Source organism: Aythya ferina, assembly GCF_964211825.1.
Source record: "Aythya ferina genome assembly, chromosome: 4".
Taxonomy (NCBI): domain Eukaryota; kingdom Metazoa; phylum Chordata; class Aves; order Anseriformes; family Anatidae; genus Aythya; species Aythya ferina.
In genome coordinates, this window is record NC_140300.1 from 984,172 (window position 1) to 1,006,336 (window position 22,165).

Below are 22,165 nucleotides of genomic sequence, written 5' to 3' on the forward strand. Positions count from 1 at the left end.
TTTTTGGAACATGCCACCTCATTTGACCTCACCACGACTATTCTTAATGCTTTTGTCTTGCGACAAGTACAAGGGAAGGGGTTTGACTGTCAGACAGATGCACCTAAATCCAAGTGTCTGGGCTCCAGCTGGAGTCAGTGGGGGCCATTTGATGCAGGTGAGGGAGGCCAGGCAGCAAATTAAGTCGTTCACCAAAGCTCCCTGAGTCAGTTGCCTAAACTTGGCTGTCGATGGTACCTGAGATGCAGTGGGATATCTGCTGAGATCATCACACTGGGCAGGTGAGGGATCTGTATGAAATTGCTCTTGCTGAGCTCCTCAAGGTCCTTGCTGGTAGTGGCTGTGCTACGGTCAAAGTGCTTTTTCTTTCCCCCGTTTCTTTTCCCCAACATGCCTTCATTTCTCACTTTTCTGCTTATTTACATGCTTGGTTTTGTTTAACCCCCGCAGGGCAAATTGGAAATGACTTTGGAAATCGTGGCCGAACAAGAGCATGAAGAGCGGCCAGCTGGCGTGGGTCGGGATGAGCCAAACATGAACCCCAAGCTGGAGGACCCCAAGTAAGAGCATCTTCAGGGGAAAAATAACCACGGGGGCACAGAGTTCTCAAGGAGGAAGCTGAAAAGCTGGGTTCCCAGTCTGAGGTCTGTCACCTGCATGGGGCTTGCTCCCACGTAGGCTCTGCTGATGCTCAGACGTATGAGCTGAGACAGTCCAGGAGGGCTGGGAGGCCAGTCTGGACCTCCAAAAAGGCCATTTAATGTAGTCCACACAGGGGGATGTGGGTTTCCAGGGGGAGCAGCTAACTTACAGCGAGGAGCACTCCTGGGGTTGGGATCCAGCAGGATGAAGGTACCACGAAGCTCACTCAGCAGTGACCTCAATTTATTTGGCTGCAGGCGCCCAGAGACCTCCTTCCTGTGGTTCACCTCCCCGTACAAGACCCTGAAGTACATCCTGTGGCGGCGGTACAAGTGGGTGCTCGTCCTGGCCATCGTGCTCTTCATTTTGCTGCTCTTCCTGGGGATCTTCATCTACGCCTTCCCGGTACGAGGGGGCTGGGAGAGGAGAGGGGGGCTGAGCAAGGTCTCGGCTGCTCCCCCAGCTCTCCAAGGTTGCTCAGCCGCTGTGCTGACAGAGGTCCTGGTGTGGGGGGCTGCAAAGTCCCAGGGAACAGCCCTGTGACGTGCCAGAAAGGGGTCAGTGCTCCTGCTGTCTGCCCCTGGGTGCTCACATCCTTGTGTTTCAGTCCCAGTAAACCCAGAGGTTAACTGGGTGTTTCCAAAGAGGTTTGAGCTGCCGACGTCGGAAGAGTTGAGCGCTGGTGGGAAAATCCCCGACGAAAAAGCAGCCTAATTAGAAATACAGCCATTTTACAGGGCTGAGCAGTGGCAAGAAATGGATCGGGCTGTAATTGCTTAAAGATGCAGGGGAGTTTATAGGCATCCAGGCAGCCCCGTCGCTCATTATCAAGGCTTGCAGCACGTTATACCAATGTAACATCTGAAACGAGAAGGAGGGTTTTCACCTCGTTAATCAAGCAAGTGGCTTTTTCTTGCCTCGCTGTCGGTTCCACTGGCAAAACAAAACAAATAAATAACGGAGCCCTGGCCTTCCCATTTGGCTTGGGATGGGTTTCTGTATCCTCCTCTGTTTCTACAGCACTGGCATAATTCATGCCGGCTCTTGGATGCTTTTTCCCCTCCTCCCAGACTGATAAGAAAAATGACCCGCCTCGCTCTTTCCAGCACTTAACAAATTCTGCTCCATGTATATGATTTTTTTTTTTGTTTTTTAAAGAAAATAACTCATTGGGGTAATTTATAACTCCGTGCGAGAGAACGTGGCTGCTTTCTGCAGATGGCTTTGTGCGCTCGCAACGCGCAGCCGACGAGCGAGGTGTGGAATTTCTCCTCGCCATTGTAATCACTTTCAGATGAGCTGACGTTGTGCATGCTTGGCTGTTCCCATCTCAAAAACGGGATGGGATTAGATCACGGCTCTCCCCGTATCCCTGCATCCTGGGGTACTTCTGCTGGAGAAACGATTCCCGAGGTGCTAAGTAGTGTGAAGGAGGAAATAATCGTACGAGTGCCCTTCCTTGCACTCCCAGCCCTTTGCCTGCCATGCAGCAGCAACCGAGCCTTTGTGACCAAGAAGAACTCAGAAAACTTCAGTGCTCCCCTGAAGCTGCAAGTGGCTTTGCAGCCGTTCCAGTGGTGTCATATAAAAACAATGTTGAGAGAAGCAAAAAATTCACAAACTATAAATATTGATTTACGCTCATTATTACTTGGGATTTTTCCCCGTTTCCTGGCTAAATGTTGTTGTATTTAATTTCATTTTGGTTGGGTCAATTTTTAGTCATATTTCGAATAAGTAAGGCCGTGTTTCATGGAATTTTTCAGTTTTTTATGTGTTTGGCCAGCTTCCCCTAGATTTTTGAGGTCACTGGTTCTGTATCTACCCGGAGATTTAGTTGCTTTCCCATTTCATCCAGCAGTGCATTTGGCAGTAGCGCTGGTGGTGGTTTGCTGTGAAGGGTGCCCCTGGCGTGCTGACCTTTGGCAGAGCTCACCATTACATCCCTGATTAAAATGCACCAAAAAGCAACCAAAAAGCAACCAAATGCACCAAAAAGCAACCCCTCCTCACTTCTTGTCTGATTTGCGTGCTGGTGGCACCGTCAGGCCCTGTTTAAAATCAGAGCTGTGCTCTGCTGGGTGCTGTCTACGTGGTCCTGGCACCCTGCAGGCAGCTCCGGGGTCCCATGCTGCAGGTGGGGGGCTTTGTGTGCACCCTGTCCCTCTCCAGCTGGGCAAGGGTGGTGGCAGAAAGACCTCAGGGGAATCCCATTAGGGTCCACGGACCCTCAGTCTAAGCAGGCTGGGGGCAAAAACCCCAAAAGCCTGCTACAGGGGGCACGCAGAGGTGCAGGTATTCTTCTTCTGTTTCTCCTATCCTTTTTGCTGTGACTTGGTGTGAACATCTCATCTGCAGCTTTCTGCTTGTTGGGAGCTTCTCCAGGACCTCCAGGGTCCTTCCAGTGGTTGCTTCTCAGGAGATGGTCCTCAGCTGGGCAGGGGTCTGGGAAATACACGCCCACCGTGTGTCCTGGGATTCCTCTGCCATCCCAGAGAGATGGGAATCTCACCTGAAAATGAACCCGGGGCATTTTCATTGGCCTCTGGTATGAAAATAAGATTTTTTATTTTTATTTCATCCTATCCCTCATACAGTGATGAAAGCCTCAAACCACAGTCCCGGCTGTGTGGTCGAAGTAGCTGGGAAGTCAGAGTGAACAGCCTGTTTGAGAGCCTCGTGCTCCCACCTGAAGCAGCGACGGGCTGTCCGTGGTCCCCGACAGTAGTTCCCAAATACGTGGGTCCCAAAAGCGCAGGTTTTTCAGTGAATATGAAAAAAATGATATCTCAGTCTTGTTCAGAATAATCATTGAGCGGTGTGTTACACCCCCAGGAAGTATTTTGCTCATTGGGCAGAGAAATAAAATGTTCTGCAAAATTTAGAGCTAATTCAGGGAGTTGGAAACCTTTGAAGATGGTTTGTGCTTTGAATCAGAGAATCAGAGAAGGTCCCGAGTTGAAGTGAGTGAAGAATACCCCGTGCAGAGGTGAGGAGGGTCTGGGGGAGCTGTGGGGTGATGAGGAGGTTCACCAGGACCCGTGGGGAGCTGGGAGTACTGTGGGATGGGAAATTTAGGCACAGGTTCCTAAGAAATTGGTCGTTGTTAGTGCAGCTGTTTACAGAGCAGCTCCTTTGAGTGGGTGAGAGGCCACTTCCAACTGGAAGGCCTTTTGGGTTTGGGTGGAAAACTGCGTGGTACTGCAAATTTCCATAAAAAAAGACTGTCTTGTTTTTACAAAAACGGGGAAAAATGTTGAAAATCCGATATTCTGAGGTTCTTCGTTTTTAACTGGGGCTTTTCCACCCTGTCTTAGTGTCAGGTTTCTCGCCGGCTTGCCTCAGCTCTCTTTGCAGAGCGTTTGTCATTGTGGTCTGTGCGAGCTGGGGCACTGGGAATGGCATTCCCTGGATGCTTCCTACGTGATTTCCTTAGGCAGGCCTTCGATCCAACCTGACATCAGGAGACTTTTTCAACAGCAGACATATAATGCGACCCAGTAGCTGGATGTCGGAGTTAGAGGACCTATTCCAGTGGAAATAGGACGCTAATTTTTGAGACCAAGGTTAATTCACCATTGGAACGGTTTGCCAAAGGTTGTGATAAATTCCTCATTGCTCCAGGCATCCACGTATGGAGGTTGAATGTCTTTCTACCAGATAATGCCCTAATTCCACCCCATGCCCCTGTCCAGCAGGACATCCATGGCATGATGGGGGCCTTTTGGAGAGGATTGCTGACTGTGGTGGGCTTTTCCTCCACTGGTACCACCACCAACATGAGCTCTGCCTCTCTGGGGGAACACTTAGGGAAAGTCTCGGGATGGAGCTGGACACAAAGTCAGAGGAAAAGGTTATAAAAGTCCAGCCTTGGCTTCTGCAGCCCCAACGCACAGGGAATATTGCGGTGAAGTTATCTCCCCGGAGCAGGGATTATTGTAAAGATTTTAGTGGCTACCACCATAGAAAAATGTAGCACAGCTTCCAGCTGGAGTCAGCTCTGTTTTGCAGCACCATGAAAATGTTTACTACCTTTTAAAGCTCTGTTTGTGTTCTGCAAGCCCAGTGTTGCTTCCATTGCCATTAATTCTAATTACAGCTTGCTTTCTTCGCTGATTGATAATCCTGCTTGGCTTTCAACACTTCGTTAATACAAATTCATAGCTGGACAGAAAACTTGCTACCCTCCAGAATGCAACCAGTCAAATCATAAAAAATAGAAGCATTTTGGAGGAGAGACTCCGAAAGACAAATGGATGGATAATTAATTCGAAGGTTATATTCCACTGGAGGCTTTTCTAATGACTTCTGGTAAACTGCCCTAAGTTTCCTTGCCTGATTTATGGCATTATTAGAAATCCTCAATTGGCAAACTGCCCCATAATTTGCTACACGTTGTAATTTATCAAGATGCTTTTGGTCAGGCTTTACTCGTGTTGTTTTTATTCTCTCCCCTCCTCCAAAGAGCTTGCTGGTAAACCAGCGTTATGCTTTGTTTCCAGATACTTTTTTTTTTTTTTGTTAAAGCACCGGAGTGATAGAACATCCTGTACCAATTAACTTCAATATGCTTGGGAGGCTCCTTCCAAGCTGGCTAGTATGTGGTCGCGGGTGTTTGAACCAGAGCTACTTTAAATATAGCTCTTTCCAAACAGCCCAAGCATGTGTCTTTGTCTGTACTTTTCGCTGCGGTCTTGATAAGAGGCATTTACACAGCTTAGTCTTTTTTTTTTTGTTTTGTTTTGTTTTTTTTTTTACAGCGTTGTCATCTTTCAAGGAAGGAATTACATGTGTAATAGGCTAAAATGCCGGAACACCTCATTTTCCATGGCAGCCCCATGCTTCACTGCACTGTAACAGGGGCAGCAGAGATCCCAGGAATGGTCACGGGAAGGTCTTGCCTGGGGTGTGTGCGCTCAGGAGCCAAACTGCACCAAACGCTGGTGCTGAAACAGATGGCTGAGACGTTGAGGGACACAGACAGGGCAGAGAAAAAAAAATCCAGCAGTAGGTTTGCCTTCAACAATTGCCTTTGGCAGACTCCTTGGAGGCAGTCCATGGACCCGCAGGCTAGGCTTGTGCTGAGAAACAGACCCAGGATGGTGCAGGGCTGGGGGACCACTCTGCAGATGTCCTGGCACAGATGCCTGGGGACCAGGGCCAGGGCCCGCTTCCAAAGGGTCCACCCCAAAGGGCAGAGCAGACAAGGTCACCTCTTTTGGGGGACAGTGAGCCCTCAGGATATGAAGGCAGGGCTTGAGTAGTGAGTACAGCATCAGGGATCAGAGCAAGGGGGGAGGTTGCAGCCGGGCACCAGGAGGGTGCTGGCAGGGAGGTGGCATGTTGCTGCAAGGAATGGAGATGGGGAAGTCAATCTCTCAGTTCTAAACTGCCAGAGGGAAGATTTAGATTGGGTACAAGGAAGAAATTATTTATGTTGAGCGTGGTGAGGCCCTGGCCCAGGCTGCCCAGAGGAGCCCCATCCCTGGAAGTGCCCAAGGCTGGGCTGGATGGGGCTGGGGGCAGCCTGGGCTGGCGGAAGGTGCCAGGGTTTGGACCTGATTTTGTTTAAAAGTCCCTTCTAACCCAAACCATTCTGTGATTCTATGATTGAGTGATCTTAAAAACTGCTGGAAGGGGCAATCAAAGTCCAGGAGTGACTCCTGGTGCTCATCCCTCTCGCTTGTCCTGAGCACAGCCCTCCCTGCAGTTCTGTACCACGATCCAAAACATGCTTTGACGTCCACTTGCTGCCCTGCTCTACCTGCTTCAAATCAGCCTTTCTCTGCTTTGTTTTTCCGTTCCTCTAGAACTACGCTGCTATGAAACTGGTGAAGCCTTTCCAGTGAAGCTGTGCTGGCAAACGCATGAAAGGTCCGGTGCCTGCCTGGGGATTTTGGAAGGAAGCTGTGGCTCTGCGCTGGATCTCATCAGCAGATGGAGCTGGAGATGGGGCAGCCTCTCTCCAGCCCAGGCTGCTGCCAAAATGAAGACACGACTTTCCCCAGTGCAGAAATCCACCTGCAGCACTCACCTCGGAAGCAGTGCGTAAATAAGACCTGCTCAGAGATATTTCTTATTTTTCTTCCTTTTTTTTTTTTTCCTTTTTTTTTAAGTTAAGCTGTTCTGATCTTGAAAGCTTGAACACCAATGCAAAGCTGAAGAGGGTGGGTGAGAAAAGGACCTTTTCATGTATAGCCCGTGAGCACACAAAGATGCAGCAGACCTTAGAGAGGGAGCTTTGGGCTGCTGGCGCGAGCAGCGTGTGCCTGCTAAAATCTCTCAGGTTCTGAGCACACTTTTCTTTGCACTCCGAACAAGCCTTAGTTTTCCTTTGCCGTGTAATGTGTATTATCTGGTTTATAATATATAAAGTTTACCAAAGATGGAATGTGCTGCACAGCCTGAAACCCTGGGCTCTTACGTTGCCTTCCCAAAGAGCAAAAGCCATGAGACAGAGGACCCAGGGGAAAGGCTCTGAGATCCAAAACCGGGGTTGGTGGCAATTGCTAAATCAGAGCAACTGTTGAATTTTGCTCTCGTGAAGGACCGCACAGTCTGGCCTGTGTGTTTTGGAGCTTCTTTTTCCCCCTCGGTGGCTCTTTCCCCTCCAAGTGCCTCCTTTCCAAGCCAGTGCTGCGGTGGCAGAGAGCGCGGGGCCAGGCTGAGCCCTGTCCCGAGAGCAGCCCCAGAGCAAAGCGGGTCATAGGGGTTTTTCCCTGCTTTTCCCTGCCAAATGCAAGCCCTGCAGCCACAGCTCAGTGACATATCGGTCTTTTTTCTCCTGTGCTCCCAAACATGCTTAAGCAAAGCAGTACAAAAAGCAGACTGCAGGGCAAGCTGTGAATCTCGCTGCTGCTGGGCGCTAATGGGGCAGATAACCTGTGGCTTTGGAAGCAGGCTCGTCTGCTTTCTGCTTTGTGAACAAAATATTATACTGAATATCCTGCAGGTCTTGCCCTGCCACAGAGCAGCTATGGCAGGGCTGGGATGGCAGCACTGGGACATTTCTGCTGTTCCCTGTTCCCTCCTGTCCATCCGTCTCTGCTGCTGCAATCCCATGGAGCGATGTGGACTGAGAGGGACTTCTAGTTATTAATAGCTCTGGCTCATGTCATGCTAAGATGCTCATCAAAGCAGCATTACTCTTGAATTTTCATCCTGCGTCCTCTCACCCTACAAGGAGCCATCTCCCAGCAGGGGGCCACCAAGTGTGAAAGCAAACATCCCCGTGTGAGACAGCCGTGCTGCTGCTCTGCCCCTGCTCGGTCCCCCCGCAGGACCTGGTTCTGCCTTCAGCAGGACGAGGCACGGCTGCCTCGGGTCCTTTTGACCCCAAAAGCTCAGCATGACATGTGAGAACAAGTAGCAGTGAAAAGTGATCCTGGGGGATCAGAGTTCCTCAGGACAAACTGTGCTGGTGTAAGCTCCTGCCCCGCTCCAGCAAGGCACTTAAGCCTGTTCTTAGCAGGAGGCAGGGAACAAGCACATGCCTAATTGCTTTGCTGGATGGGGATGCGATGCGTTGAGCATTAAATCCCTTGTTATTCAGTACTGTAACAGCACCCAGATTGTCCGGGGCAGCTCTCTGCCACGTGTGAAGACAGCGTCTTTGACATGGAGAGCATGCAGCTATAAAACCTGTCCTCACTGCAGAGGTTTGGCTGATCCAGCATCCCCCTTCCAAAAGCAGCTGGTGCTCAGCTGGTGGAGTCGACTCTGGGCTTTCCCACCCCAGGGTGGGTGTTTCATTTTACTGGCACAGTTAAGTGCTTCATGTTGGCATTTGTTCAGTTTTTTTCCCAACCCTCACTTGCACCCACACCCCATTTATTAGCTGCTGCCAGGCTACCAGGTCTCAGTCATTTTTTTTCTGTGATGCTTCCCTGCTGAGGATCCGGTGAGCTGAGGGCAAATGGTGCTGGGGTTTGTGCCTTTCTGAACGAGTTATAATTCTGTGAAAATGCTGAAAATGCTGGTGTGGTTGGTCCTTGCACCTCTTCCACCATCACCCAGCTCTGCCCAGGGGTCTGGGTATCTTGCTGCCTACCTGCATGCCTCGCTCTCCCATCTGCAGTGGGAAATCAGGCCTGGTATTTCATTTATTTGTTTCAATTTGCAGAGTCTGTAAAGTTTCCCATTGTGGCATTATTGCTGCATGACCCCCACCTGTTTCAGAAACACAGTCTTGGTGCCAGGACCCCCAAAGAGACGAGCAACCCAAGCTTGAGTTCAAAGCAGTGCTCATACCTGGATGCTTGCCATCCAGCCTGCCACAACCACCGCTGCCTATCCCGGCACAGACAAGCAACCCTACCCAAACACACCCACGTGCCACCTCCCAGAGCCTCTCCCAGTGTGAAACCTTATTTTATTTCCCAGACCCTACCAGCAGCTCTTCCCTGGCAAACCAGAACGGGTTGTCAGTGGTGTGAGACCAGGATCCAGTGGAAAAGGAAAGGGTTACATCCCCACATGCCATCCTCCGTGTTCCCAAACCAGGCTGCAGAGCTGATTTTCATGCCAGGAAGACTCCGTGGGCCTGTGGTGGGCAAAAGCAGGTCTGAGCATCTGACAACATCAGCTCAATCTCATTTTTTTTGCTGCTTGAACAGCCACAGCCATCTGTTCGCCTGGCAGTGAGCCCTCTGTAGCTGGGTTAAGTCTCTCCACCAGAGCCAGCCGGGGGTAGGAGCTGTGTGAAGTCCGTCCTGTGCCTCCCTGTTATTTGGGATTTGGACAATTTGGGGTTTGGATGATAGCCGGATGATGTCTGTATCACCTGTCTATGCCTTATATACAATAACGCGAATTTCACTGTGGTTACAAATGAAATGCTCTGAAACCTTCTACCTCCTTGTGTGTTTTTTTTTTTGAGTTGATGGAATTAGGGCGCCTTCCCTCCCTGTTGTGGGGATGCAAAAACGCAGCTGGGAGGACCAGGACGGGGCGTGATGGTCACTGTGCTCCTCTTTTCTCACCTCTTTGCTAATGTTGCACAGGAACAGAAGCTCCCTTTTTTTTTATAAACCCAGGCACCCAAAATAAGCCTGCTAAAAAACAGGGGTGACTGGGGAGAAAGTGAAGGGCTGGGGAAGGGGAGAGGGCAAGAGACTCACAGATTTCACACTCCTGCAGCAATGGGGAGGGCAGAGAGAATTCACTGCCTTGGGCAGGTTTAGGAGGGGAGAGGGTGGAGGGGTCAGAGACGCCCAAGGATTAATTCTGGGATGTTTTTTGGAGCTGGCTGTGTCAGGGAGATGCTCCAGATGTGCTGGGGAGATTGCTGATGAGATTGGGGCCATTTGGGAATCCCCAAATGCCTTTCCTTTCCCTGGCAGGGTGCTGGTGGGTGCTCCCTGCTTTGGCACAAGACACCCCCTCCACTACACCACATTTTGGGATGGTGCCTGGGATGGAGGGAGGCAGGGGATGGGAGACCTGAATGTCCCAGGCTTCATCTGAGGAAGATGCAGGGCTTTGAGCTGACACTCTGAGCCAGCATCATCCCAGCCACATCTCCCCAGCCCCACCACAGCCTCTGACAGCCCTCAAGTCCTGGAGGAGAAAGTCCAGGAGGTCCTGGGGGGGAAAGGGGACGTGTCCCCATGCTGAAGGCACGAGAGGGGGGGTCCTCACTAGGGCAGGAGACGGGGGGATGGATCTCACGTCCCTGCCTGTGCCTGACCGTCTGTGGGTGAGTGCAAAAGTGAACTGCAAAATGTTCCACGGCTTAAACACGTTTGTGCCGCTTGATTTTCTATTATTTCCTCGGCCTTCAGCTTGATGCTGTGTGTAATTGAAGGCTGGAGATGGGAAATGTGAGAGCTCCTCTGGGGCGGCTGTGACAGCTCCTGGCCACGAGACGAGGAGCGGGGGAGCTGCCACCCCGCACGAGGCTGAGCCCCATTGATCCAGAAAAAGCGTAGCGAAATTGCTGAATTGTTTTTTCTCCTCAATAATGACGATTCCCTATTAATCTCCTGGTCTGATTTGCTCAGAAGAGAGAGGTTTTCACCCAAAACAGGAGCTTGTGACGAAGCTGCTTGAGTGGGCAGTGGTGCAGGCACAAAGGGCATCTGTAGAGAAGATTGTTGTGGCCTCCTGGCCCCCAAAGCAATAAGCTTCAGAGAGGAGGGTGGAAATAGCCTTGAGTGACAAAACTCTTTTGGTTTTAGCTGAAGGTATAGCCCCTAAAACCACTCCCAGATTCCAAAGGGTGTTTGCTGGTCCTGGAATATCCTCCCTGGTACATGAAAGCACAGAGAGGGTTATGATGAGTCCAAAAGCTGCTCTGTTGCCTTCAGAGCTCCCGGACAGACATCCTGAGCTCCTCGGTGATCCTGCAGCACCGTGCCACTGCAGCTGGGGCAGCCGCCAGCCCCGTCCCTGTTGCTGTGATCTGGCTTTGTCCCAGATGAGCCAAATTTCATGTGCTTCGGAGGTGACCCGTGGAGATGTGTGCACCGACTGCTGGGCTCCGCTGCGCACCGAGCGGGGATGGAGACGCTCGAGCAATGGGGCGTGAAACTGCCGTGTCCTCGTCTCCGCTGCGCATTAGCTTCCAGGAGGAAAATGAGCTTTATTCACCCTGTCTGCTTTTCCCATTCACCCAGCCTCCTCGAGTGAGCAATGCTTTAAGCACGCGGTGCAGCAGGCCAGGCACAGCCCCAAACTCCCTGTGCCTTCGGGTGCAGCTCGGGCTCTCCGTTTGCCTTTGGCTTTGCTCCAGGGAGACCCCGGCTGCTCTGCTCCATGGCACTTGCTGGCTCTGTCCCTGCCTTGGAGCAGCATCAGGGCTCTGTGTCAAGTGGGGGGCATGGGTCATACTGACAGGGGTGGGGGTCCTGGCCCCAAATCCTGCAGCTCCTGGGACCTCGGCATCCTGTGCGTGCCTGATGCTGCCCTCCAGCTCTGCTGGTGGAACTGGTGCTTTGCTCAGTGGTGTGAAGCTGTGAGGTTGGCGTGGGGGTGAGAGCTGGGGACTGTTATGCTGTGAATGGCTTAACTCCATCATGGGCTAAATTTTGGGGGTGAGAACCCACATCCAGCAGTGCCTTTGGGTCCTGCCCGCATCCCCGGTGGGGTGAGGAGGCAGAAGAGTACCTCAGCCTGCTTTTCTGCTGGAAAGCTCCAGATAAGAACTACCTGATGTGATAATTACTCGGTACTTACAAATATTTTTTACAATTATTAATGCAGTGATAACAATAAAACAGTCATGCTGAATTTGCTGGAGTTACCAGGGGCTCGGTCTGGAGTCAGGGATCTGAGGTGCTGGGAGCTTCCCATGCTGCATAAAAATGATCACGGTCTCCATAAACGTGAAATAATCAGTTTCCCTCAGGCAGTGATCTGAGTGGGGACTGGAATAGGACAAGGGCACAGCCGTGGCTCTTCCCCACATGGGTATCAGGTTTTCCAGCTCTTTGCAGCCTGGTTTAATGCGAGTGTGCAGCGCTCGTCCCTCTTTCCGTGGGCACCTGCTCAGCCTGACATCTCCTGCAGCCCTACACGTGTGATATCTATATGGCTTTTATTTCAGGCAATATACACATCATCCAGACCATGGGGTGATGAAGTGGTCCCCATAGCTGGTGGCTCTGGCTGCTGCTGCTTTGCTGCACCAGAGGAGCCAGGATTGAAGGTCTGGGACACTGCCCCAACCCCGTCTCTTGCCCGGGGCGCAGGGCACAGACAGGCTGTCTGCTCCCACGGCCCCTAGGGGAGGCAGGGGCATGGGGACCGTTCCCCCTCCTGGCAGCACTGGCAGCACTCGGCCGGTCCAGGATCAAGACATCAAAGCGTCTTGTCTTGCTTCACAGTCCTGGAGGAGTCGTGGTGCGTTCAGCCCCTAGGAGCTGATGGGACCCAGCTGAGATGTTTATCTGTGGTTGAGTGAATCCCATCAACAAGTCTGGAGAGCATGGGCTGAAAATTTCTTATCCCCTCGAACCATGACTCTCGGACGCTGTGAGACACAACAACTGGGGAAGGAAGAAAACATGACTGTGGTCCCGGCTGGCATCCTTGTACCCTCCTGTGAACTTGGTGCCACAGAGCGAGGCAAAATCTCCGAGCAGACCCTGAGGGGGCTGAGCTTTTCTGTGCACAACAGGGACTTTCCCTCACCAAGTTGCAAATATAAAGCTAAAGGACTGTAAAACAAGTTACACAAAACAGGCGGTGCTGATGGGCATTATTACCCCTCCTTTGGCATTTCTCCACCCTCCTGCTGGATCGGAGGCAGAAGAGATCAAATGGTTGGAAGGTGTTGCCCATGTGCTGTGTTGTGAAATAATTGTGCCAGGAAAACATGAAAGTTGACGATCGTAGGTCCCACACTTTGAAGAGAATCAGTGCCACACCAAGGAGAAGTGCCTTGTGCTGTCTTTCCAGCATGTCCATGGGTTTTAAGGCACAGAAATGTCTCAGCTGCAGCCACCCAGCCTGCAGGCAGGACAGCGACGTGCTCCATGCCTTCGCTGTCCACAGCCGGAGAGCTCTGATTTTCAACATTTTAGCAAGGGCCTGAAGACAGATTGTAGACAGGGTGAGTCAGTCTGCTCTGAGGGATGAGCAGGGACGTGGAAACAGAGGGACTTTCAAATCAGAGGTCAGGTAGGTTCACAACAGAAGTGCTCCTCTAAGTTGCGTGTGGCCACGCTATACCTTCCCTCTGCTTTCCCCCTCTCTTTGGTCTTTTCCCACTCTCTGCTCCATCCTCTCCTCCTTTTTCACTTGTGGTTTGCCACCAGCTTGCATCCAGACCTCATCAAAGGGCGCCATCCCAGGAGGGGTGGAGAGTTACAGCCCCCAAAATGAGGAAAGCCCAGCCTTTGCAAAGCTGGCTTTCCTCTCCCACTTCATCCTTTGTTTCAGAACATGTGTGAAAGAAATTAATCTGTTCTCCTGCCTCCTGACGATGGGACATTTTTTTTTTTTTTTAATTTTATTTTCCTTTTTTTTTCTGGAAATAGCATAGTTCCATGCTTATGAAAATAGGAGGCCAGGGCGCTTAAACTGGATCAAGTGCTCGGGGCTGGCCCTGCAGCCAGTGGAGGAGGCAGCATCCTCTTCCTCCTCCCCTTGTTTGGCCTTGGAGCAGACTCAGGGTTGTACTTCTGTCTGAGGCGAATCCAGACAAATAGGATTTGGTGGATATGGAAAAGGGGAAAAAACCTGAACAATCAAGAGATTTATGGTTGTTGTTTGCCAACGAAAACACAGCGGGAAGAGTCATCTGCTTGCAATGTTGATGGCTGTAGGCTGGAAAACAAAGCCTGAATTGATTGTCCTCCTCTACAGTCCGCAGATGATAACTGGCACCTGCCAGGATGAGTCACTGCAGCTGAAGAAGGGGTCTCAGAGTGGTGGGATGGATCTGTCCAGGGACTCTAGAGGGAGGGGAAGGTCATCGGTGTGGCTTTGCCATCCATCTCTTCCATGCTGGAAGGTTGGTAAGATGCCTCTCAGCCCAGATCTGGTGCAGCTTTCCTCACCGCAGCATGCTGCAATCCATCCCTTCTTCATCACCCAGGGGCCCAAGAGCAATCTGGAGTCAGACTCCTCATAATTTATTTTAGAAGTTATGCAATCTGAAAAAAAATAATAGAAAAAATAATATAAAGGCTGCATTTTTTTTTTTTGTTTCTTTCATAGCTCTCTGAGTCATTGTGGATTTGAAATTCCAAGATTTTCTTTGCAAGTACAAATACTAAAAATACACATTTTTACACATGAGAACTGCCATTTTGACATCTCCTTCAACTCCAGCACCATTTCTTTTAAGAAACACCCGAAAACCAAGTCTTGTAGGCAATGGATACAGCTGGTATCAACTTCCTAACGTCTTGAACACAGGAAACCACACGGTAATGTTGGAGACCTTTACTAATCCCCAAGTGGTTCATAAAGAATGAGACCCCGAAAGAGTAATCCCCTTCTTTTCCTCTCTTGGCCATCCCACCCAGGTGATGGGGGATTGACTCAAAGCAGGGATTTGACCCAGGTTCAGCCCATTCTGGGCAGCTTCAGCTGTCCTACAGAGCTTCTGGGGGAGTCAGGCAGGGACCCGGAGCAAATGAAGGGAACAGAAACATCTGGGAGAATGGAGATTCCCTAAAGGAAGAGATTAGAAGTTGTCACAAAGGCCTAGGTTTGTTTAACCAGCAAGAGGCTGATTCAGAGGACTCCATCTGACAATCACAAAACCCAGCTTAGTAAATCCCAACTGAGGAGACGAGCTAAAAGGCAATGTCGGCAGAAGGGAGCAAACAGAGTGGCAGTAGATAAATTCAGGCTTTTATTGCATCTAGAGACATCGTTTGACGTCGTGCTGGGCCTTGGCCTCCCCTCAGGCCTAGGCCCTCCTCCATGCTTCATCTCCCCATGCCCCAGGCTTTCCACCGCAGAGTGGGCATTGCGTTAGGCCCAGCAGTGATCTTCAAAGCCCTCAGCTCCTGCTGGGCTCACTGGGCTCTGCTCTTCAGCTGCTGATATTGAAGCACGAGAGTTGGCTCCAGCTGCCAGCTTGCTTTGCACTGTCCCCAGCACGCTCATTACTACCTCCAAAGTAAAGATGTTCTGCAAACCACCCTTACATAAATCTGCTTCCAATCAGGCAGCAGGATTGGGTAAAAGCAAATCCAACTGCATGCTTGCCTCTTTCTGGCAAAGCTGAACCTGCCAGGTGCTTCCAATCCCAAACCACCACACCAGGGCGTTCAGGTGGCTGTGAGTGATTGCTCTGGGCCAGCCCCACTGTCTTCATCTCACCCACACTGAAAGGCCATGTTTTAAGTGTTCATTTTGTCAGTCACAAGTGAAGTTCATGAAGAACTAAAGCCTGGATTCAGAGTATTTGAAGCTCCATCGGTGAGGGGAATTGTGTGCTTTGTCCTTGCTTTCATTATGGCGTGGGGAAAATTCCCCTTTGCTAAACTCTGGGCTCTTCTGACCTCCTGCTCTGCAGACTCGAACAAAGCCAGGCGACCTGGCTAGACCATGGGCACCATATTGGGCTGTATAAAAATTAAAAACCTTTTGGTCAAGTCCTATTCTGTCCCACCCTGGCAAGGAGAAGCAGAGTCTAGGGAGGATCCACAGTAGGAAATCCATTTCTGTTGTGCTGGTGGGTATATGAGATGTGCCAGGCTGCCTAATTCAGTGAGGTCTGCTTGCTATTAAAGTGCAGGAGACCAGCTGAAGCACTGGAGAGCATTAAATGATATTTTTGAAACTGCCTGTTTATTTTTATATATGGAGGGCTGTGCAATGAAGACACCAGAAGAAATAAAAACAAAGAAAGAAAAGCTAGCCGGTCACAGAATGGAAAAACATCAAGCTAACAAACACATCTTCCTTCTCCTGCATCCCAGTCGTGGATAGCCCCTTAACAAATATATCAGCTTCTTCATCACTTGAGGTAATGGAGTATCCAGACTTTGTGGCTGGAAAATCAATAATTTGTGCGGGATGAAATGTGCTTTTTAGCTTAGTTTGAAAACACTGCCTGGAGCATGGCTGGCAGTAGGCTTATCGTCCAAGCCTGCCACCTGTGAGGCCTCAGAGCAGAGCTAAAAGGGAGGAACAGAACAGGAAAGAATAGTTGAGTTGGAAGGGACCTTCAGAGGCCATCTAGCCCAAACCTAAATGATTTGAAGCCTATCAGTTCCTGAAGGGGAACGTCCGCTGTGTTGTGCTGGGACAGGGTGGCTTTGAGGAACTCTCTCAAGTAGGTTGGCTAAGGAGAAGCAAGTACTAGAAAGGGTGAAAGACTTTTCCTGAAATTTTAGTGAAATGCACATCTAAAAATGATCATTTCACTCAGAAGTTCTCACAGGAATCCGGGAGGTTACTGGTAGCAAAACCAACCCATTCTGGTTTAAAATGGAACAAGAAAAGGTCACATTTGGTGGTTTTGTGTAACCCTTACTTTCTGCCACCTCCTGTGGTAGCAACAGCGAAACTCAAACTGAAAACATGCAGCCAAACATAAAATGTCCCCACCTACTCTTATTTTAGCCAAAGCACTGAGGATGCTCCCTGTCAAATGAGTTACTAACATTATTATTATTATTATTATTATTATTATTATTATTATTATTATTATTATTTATTTAGTGATAATACTGCAAATAATGGTCTTCTTTGATGTTACGCTTTTCTGTCGGAACAATGAGGATACAGCAGTTAGACCAAACGTCCATCCTGACCAAGGATGGGCCCACTCACCATCCTGCCTGTTGGTGAGTTTTGCAAGCAGAGCACAAAAGCACGCAGAGCACCTTTCCCTTCCTGTACCCTCCCAGTGCCCCTTGAGATGCCTCTGCTGAAACCAGAGGTAGAACAAGAAGGAAGAACCAGAAGCAAGATAAATCCATAGCCAGGGATGCTGAGGGCTTGTAAATCCCTCAGGAGAGATGTCTGGCCGACTTGGGCTGTCCTGGGGTCCAAGTGACAGAGGTATTGGGTCTCACACTTTTCCTTTGGGGTTCTCATGATCCAAATACAGTTATTTTCAACTCAAAGTTTTCCTCAAAGTAAATGAATCCCTGCATAAAAAGGTTTTTGTGTGACACTTTTTGTATGCTTTGTGTATGCCACTTGATAGACCTTTACAACTACAGCTGAGATTTTTTTTTCTTGATGAAACAAGAACTATGAACCTTAAACCTCACTGCAGATTGGCCAGACTGAAAACTCAATATTTTTCTCAGTGAAGTGAAAAATGAAACAAAGCCCATTCAAATCCCTCTGCCCTACACACTGATTCAAAAAAAAAAAAAAAAAAAAAAAAAAAGCCATAAAAACTTAGCTAGACTTTAAACTTGATTAAACTTACTTAATTAAAAACTTTGAGATTGAGAATGTTAAAAGCAAAACGTAAAAAAAAAAGTCTTTAAAAATTGCTTGTTGGCAAATTCTGATATGAAAAGGAAAGGTTTGAAGCTTTCAATATAGATTTAGTAAAACATTTCAACTTTCTCTGTTCCCCTCCCATTCTCCTGAGCTGTGACCAGTTGTGGTTTTTAATATTAACATCTGGGACCCCAGCAATGATGGAGAGACACCACACCACGTTGATGGGAAGGGAAACCCACTTGGAGGAGACATGTCATGACTTCCCTGTGCAGTCACACAAGTGTGGAGGCAGAGCCCAGCATCTGGAAATCGCAGGCAGATGGACCTGGGAGGAGGAGATGCCTGGAAAGGGAGTGGGAAAAGCCTGGAAAGACCCCGAGTGTGGGCTGGGAAGAGGCAGGAAGGGCATGGTGGCCATGTGTGATCCCACAGCTCCGGAGCATCACTCCTCTGCAGGGAGTGTGGGCTGGGAGAGCATCCCAGCAGCTGCAGCAAAATTATCTGGTGTGAGGTCTCATTCTGAGCCATAAAACCCATGGCAAGGGGGAGCTGGCCTGGACAGTGCCTTGGGCATAAGGCAGAGGATGATGTGGGGGGCTAAGGTCCCGGGAAGGTCTCCCTCTGCTAACCGGTCATTTAAAACACTGAGGTTTAGGTGGGTTTTGGAGCTCCCAGGTCTGGATGAGCTGGGTTTTTACTGCCTTTTGACCAGTTTGTGTCCCTCTGGCAGCACCCATGCAGACTGCTTGTGCCATACAATGCAAATAGAATGTGGTGAGGCTCAGCAGGATGGAAAAGAAAGGATATTGTGACTGTAGGGCTGAGACTGTGATGAGGGACAGGTCACCTGCATGCTGCTCAGGGAGAAGGAAGATATCTTATTAATATAAGTAAGATGTAAGTAAGATAAGCCAGATCCATGAGGAATAGCAGCAGTGGTGGGATACAAGATCATTTTGGTGGCCGCTTTCAACCCACCATCTGCTCTTCAATCCCAGGACAGGGCATCCCTCTGTCCCCTTCCTACAAGCGTGATGGAGCAGGAAGGCATGGGCTCACTTATTGTAAGTATTGATCGCTTCCCACCTTCCTACCAAAAAACACCCAGTGAACCCAGTGCTGAAGGAAAAACCTGTCTGTATCGGCAGTGAGAGTATGGAAACAAGGTGATAGAGTGGATGAGGATGGAGAAGGAAAAATGAGGTTTATGACCGACAGAGTTAAACAGTTGAGACCTTCCTCTCCACCCCCTCACCAGGTTATTCTGGCACCATAAATCATCCAAACCTTGATGGCAAGAGAGCTGCCAACTTGGAAAAAAAAATAAAAATTGCAATGATAGGGGTCCAGTTGCTCCGGTTGGGGATTTGGGGCAATGGAAGTCAGGTCTGGGCTTACACGTGTTGTGCCAAGTTGATGCACGAGTACAAGTCTGTGCTGTGCACTTTATGGGGTCTGTGATCCTGCTGCAGGCCAGCCAGCACCGCAGGCACCCGTGGCTCAAGGAGGATGAGGTCCTGGTGTGTTTTACAGTAACAAAACTCCCCAACAGAGGGAACAAAATGTAGACTCCTTGCTTTGATCAATGCAAAAGCCATGCACACACATCTCGATGGCTCTTGCAAGGGGAATGAAACCACTGAGGGGCTGGCAGAGGAAAGGGTTTTGTTCCATGGCAGCAAGCAGCTACTGTTAAGAGGAGCAAAATATTTGCTGGAAGAAGTTGAAAAGAGGCAGCTGCCACCCAAGATAGAGCCTGCTGTGACCGATGGAGGCTACAGAAAGCAGAACAAGGAGGGAGGGGAGAGGCCATCCTGGTGGCTTACCTGGGCCAACCCCACTCTGAGGTGGTTTGAGAGGGGGGACATCTGCTTCCCTTCCCTTCCCTTCCCTTCCCTTCCCTTCCCTTCCCTTCCCTTCCCTTCCCTTCCCTTCCCTTCCCTTCCCTTCCCTTCCCTTCCCTTCCCTTCCCTTCCCTTCCCTTCCCTTCCCTTCCCTTCCCTTCCCTTCCCTTCCCTTCCCTTCCCTTCCCTTCCCTTCCCTTCCCTTCCCTTCCCTTCCCTTCCCTTCCCTTCCCTTCCCTTCCCTTCCCTTCCCTTCCCTTCCCTTCCCTTCCCTTCCCTTCCCTTCCCTTCCCTTCCCTTCCTTTCAACAAAATGGGAGGAGAAAGGGTGGGAAAAGCTCAGGGACACGGTGAGGATGAGGAGGAGAGAGGCTTCCACTCTTCTACTGGTGGAAACCTTCAAGGAGCCCTTGGATATCCTCATTGGAGGGGTCAAAGAGCAGAAGGCAGCTTGCAGAAGAGCCTCCTTCCCTCTGAGCTCATTTATGGCTCCTTCAACGTGGGCCTTGGAGCAGCTCAGGCTCATGAATGATGAATCCTCCCAGCCCTCCTGGAGGGAAGGTTGTAACCAGTGCCAGGAAAAACACTGGAATTGGTTTGGATTTTTTTTTTTTCTTTCTTTTTCTTTCTCTTCTTGGTAGCAAATAAAAATTTGGTAAAACAAAACATAGACTTTCTCTGAATAGAGTTTGGTGACACCAGGCTGTGCATTTGGAGAAAAGAAGTTTAAAAATAAAATAGGAAAAGAAAAAGAAGCCTGTTTGAAAATGTGGAATTACTTTGTTTAGACCTTTTTGGAAACAAAACATTTTGATGTCCTGATGTGAAGCAATTCCCTGTTTTGAAATTTCCTTCAAGTTATTTTAAGAACACTGAAAAAAAACTGTCTTGAGATTGAAAGAAAACATTTCATTTCTGGTAGAATTAATTTTAAAGAGTGTGTTTTTCAGAATTGCTGGTGAACTGGAAAATTCATTATTTTTTCAACTTGCCTTGTTGCCCCTATGGGAAAACGGAGTCCAGGGACACGAAACAATTTATCCAGCGACTGTCAGGGCTGGGACTGCTGTCGAAATGCTGGTTAAATACACCAGCTAGGAACACACACTTCTGACCACCTCTGATCTCGGGGCGCTGCCTCGCCACGTCGGAGCGAAGCAACCCTCGGGGGTCAATCCGTGTCATCCCAAAGGTGGGGGGGGGGTTCGGCTCTGTTGCCCCCTTTGTGCAATAGCAGTAATAAAAAAAGGGATCCTGAGAAGTTTTAAAGCCTGTTAATCATTTCCATCCCGCTCTGTAGCTTGGAATAGCAATCATCGTCATCGTATCGATGGCTGCGGGTCATTTGCCTTGGCCTTTGTGACAGCGTGGATGTTCCAAAACCCAGCTAAAACCGAGCAGCTCATCGGGGAACATTTTCCTGACCCGATGCAAACAGGCATGGGGGCAGCCTGGACTTAGCCTGGGCACTACTCAGATCTATTTACCTGAAGAAAAATCAGAAATAATGATGCTTTTTTGGAGAAGGGAGCCTCCAACATCCTCCACTGGGCCACTTCATTGCTGGGTTAATTAATTACAAAGGCTTTGTTACTCATTTCAGCACCCACGGTTGAGTTTGCCGGGGGTCTTTGCCACTGCTGCCCCTCAGATTCCCCCCAGAGCAGAGCAGGGTAATGCACACAGCACTCACTGCTGGCCAGGCTCTGCTTTATCACCTGTGGGAGCTGAGCCCCTCTCCGGGGTCCTTGGGGATGCTCAGAGGGAAATTCAACTCTGCAGCGGCCGCAGGTAAGTTATGAATGGTAGCGATCAGCCCAGCAGCCCCTGCGTTAGCTGGTGTGATATTAAAGCCAGCATACCTCACACTTAATTTTGGAATGCGCTGCAGACTCTCGGTTTTAATTGGAAATGCCGTGTGAATACTGTGGCGATGTGGAAAGGTGTGTGCTTTGGCCCTTGAAAAGGTGTGGGAGACAATGCGAGGTCTCGTGGGGCGTGCACAAGCTGGGATTTTTTGTTGGTGTGCTGGGGAGAGGAGCAGGTCTGCCCAAACCTCCTCCAAATTCTGTTTCTGGGCTCTTCCATCTGCTGCTTGCCATCACCAGCTCATGGTCACCTCCACAGCCCTGAGGGCTGGAAATGGGAAAAGCATCATAATCTGTGAGCAATGAAGTATTAGGGTCTGTGCAAGTCCTCCAACGTGTCCACTATGGACTTAAATGTTCTTAGTCCTGTCCCCAGGAAGGAAAATAAGTGTAACCTATACATATAGGTCTATATTAATGTGTATTTTCATCCCAGCTCGACAGCAAGCACTGAATCTGAGTTTTAACTTAGGTGGAAGGCCAGATCCCTAGCCATCCTGCTGTATGAGGAGCTTTTCTTCTCCAAGGAGGGCAGAAGAACCTCTCTGAGATGCGTGTATCACCTGGAGAGCTGATCCTGCTCTTCCAAGGATGCTCAGAGCTTGCTGGTGTCTGTGTCTGATGGGCTTCATGCAGTGGTGGCAGGGCTCTTCAAAACCACATAGGGGTGCATCTCTGCTGGATGGAGAAGGAGCTGGGGGAAATGAGTTTGCATCATGCCACCTGACCTGTAGATGCATAAAACAGTGCAAAATGGCCCATTTTTTGGTGCTAAGGAGTCTCCATGGGATAAACTCAAGTAGGTACAAGGAGGGATCTTACAGACCACACATTTTGACATAAGCTCCCACACCCTTCCTCAGTCCCACTGTACGAACAGATGCTTTTCTACATCTGGGCCATAGCCTTCCTGGCCATGGATCTGCTTTTGGGTGCCTCTTCCCTG

The 22,165-nt window shown here is 49.7% G+C and overlaps 1 protein-coding gene across 11 annotated transcripts in view; it reads left to right on the forward strand.

The window, feature by feature from the left end:
* Nucleotides 1-9,492, forward strand: part of DYSF (dysferlin) — an 83,100-nt gene extending 73,608 nt beyond the window's left edge. For all 11 annotated transcript variants that reach the window (XM_084517597.1, XM_084517595.1, XM_084517604.1 and 8 more), the window contains 3 exons: nt 451-560; nt 900-1,047; nt 6,453-9,492. In XM_084517597.1, the coding sequence (XP_084373723.1) occupies nt 451-560; nt 900-1,047; nt 6,453-6,491 (297 nt within the window). In that variant the 3' untranslated portion in view covers nt 6,492-9,492. The remainder of the gene's footprint in view (nt 1-450; nt 561-899; nt 1,048-6,452) is intronic.
* Nucleotides 9,493-22,165: the final 12,673 nt, after the last annotated feature.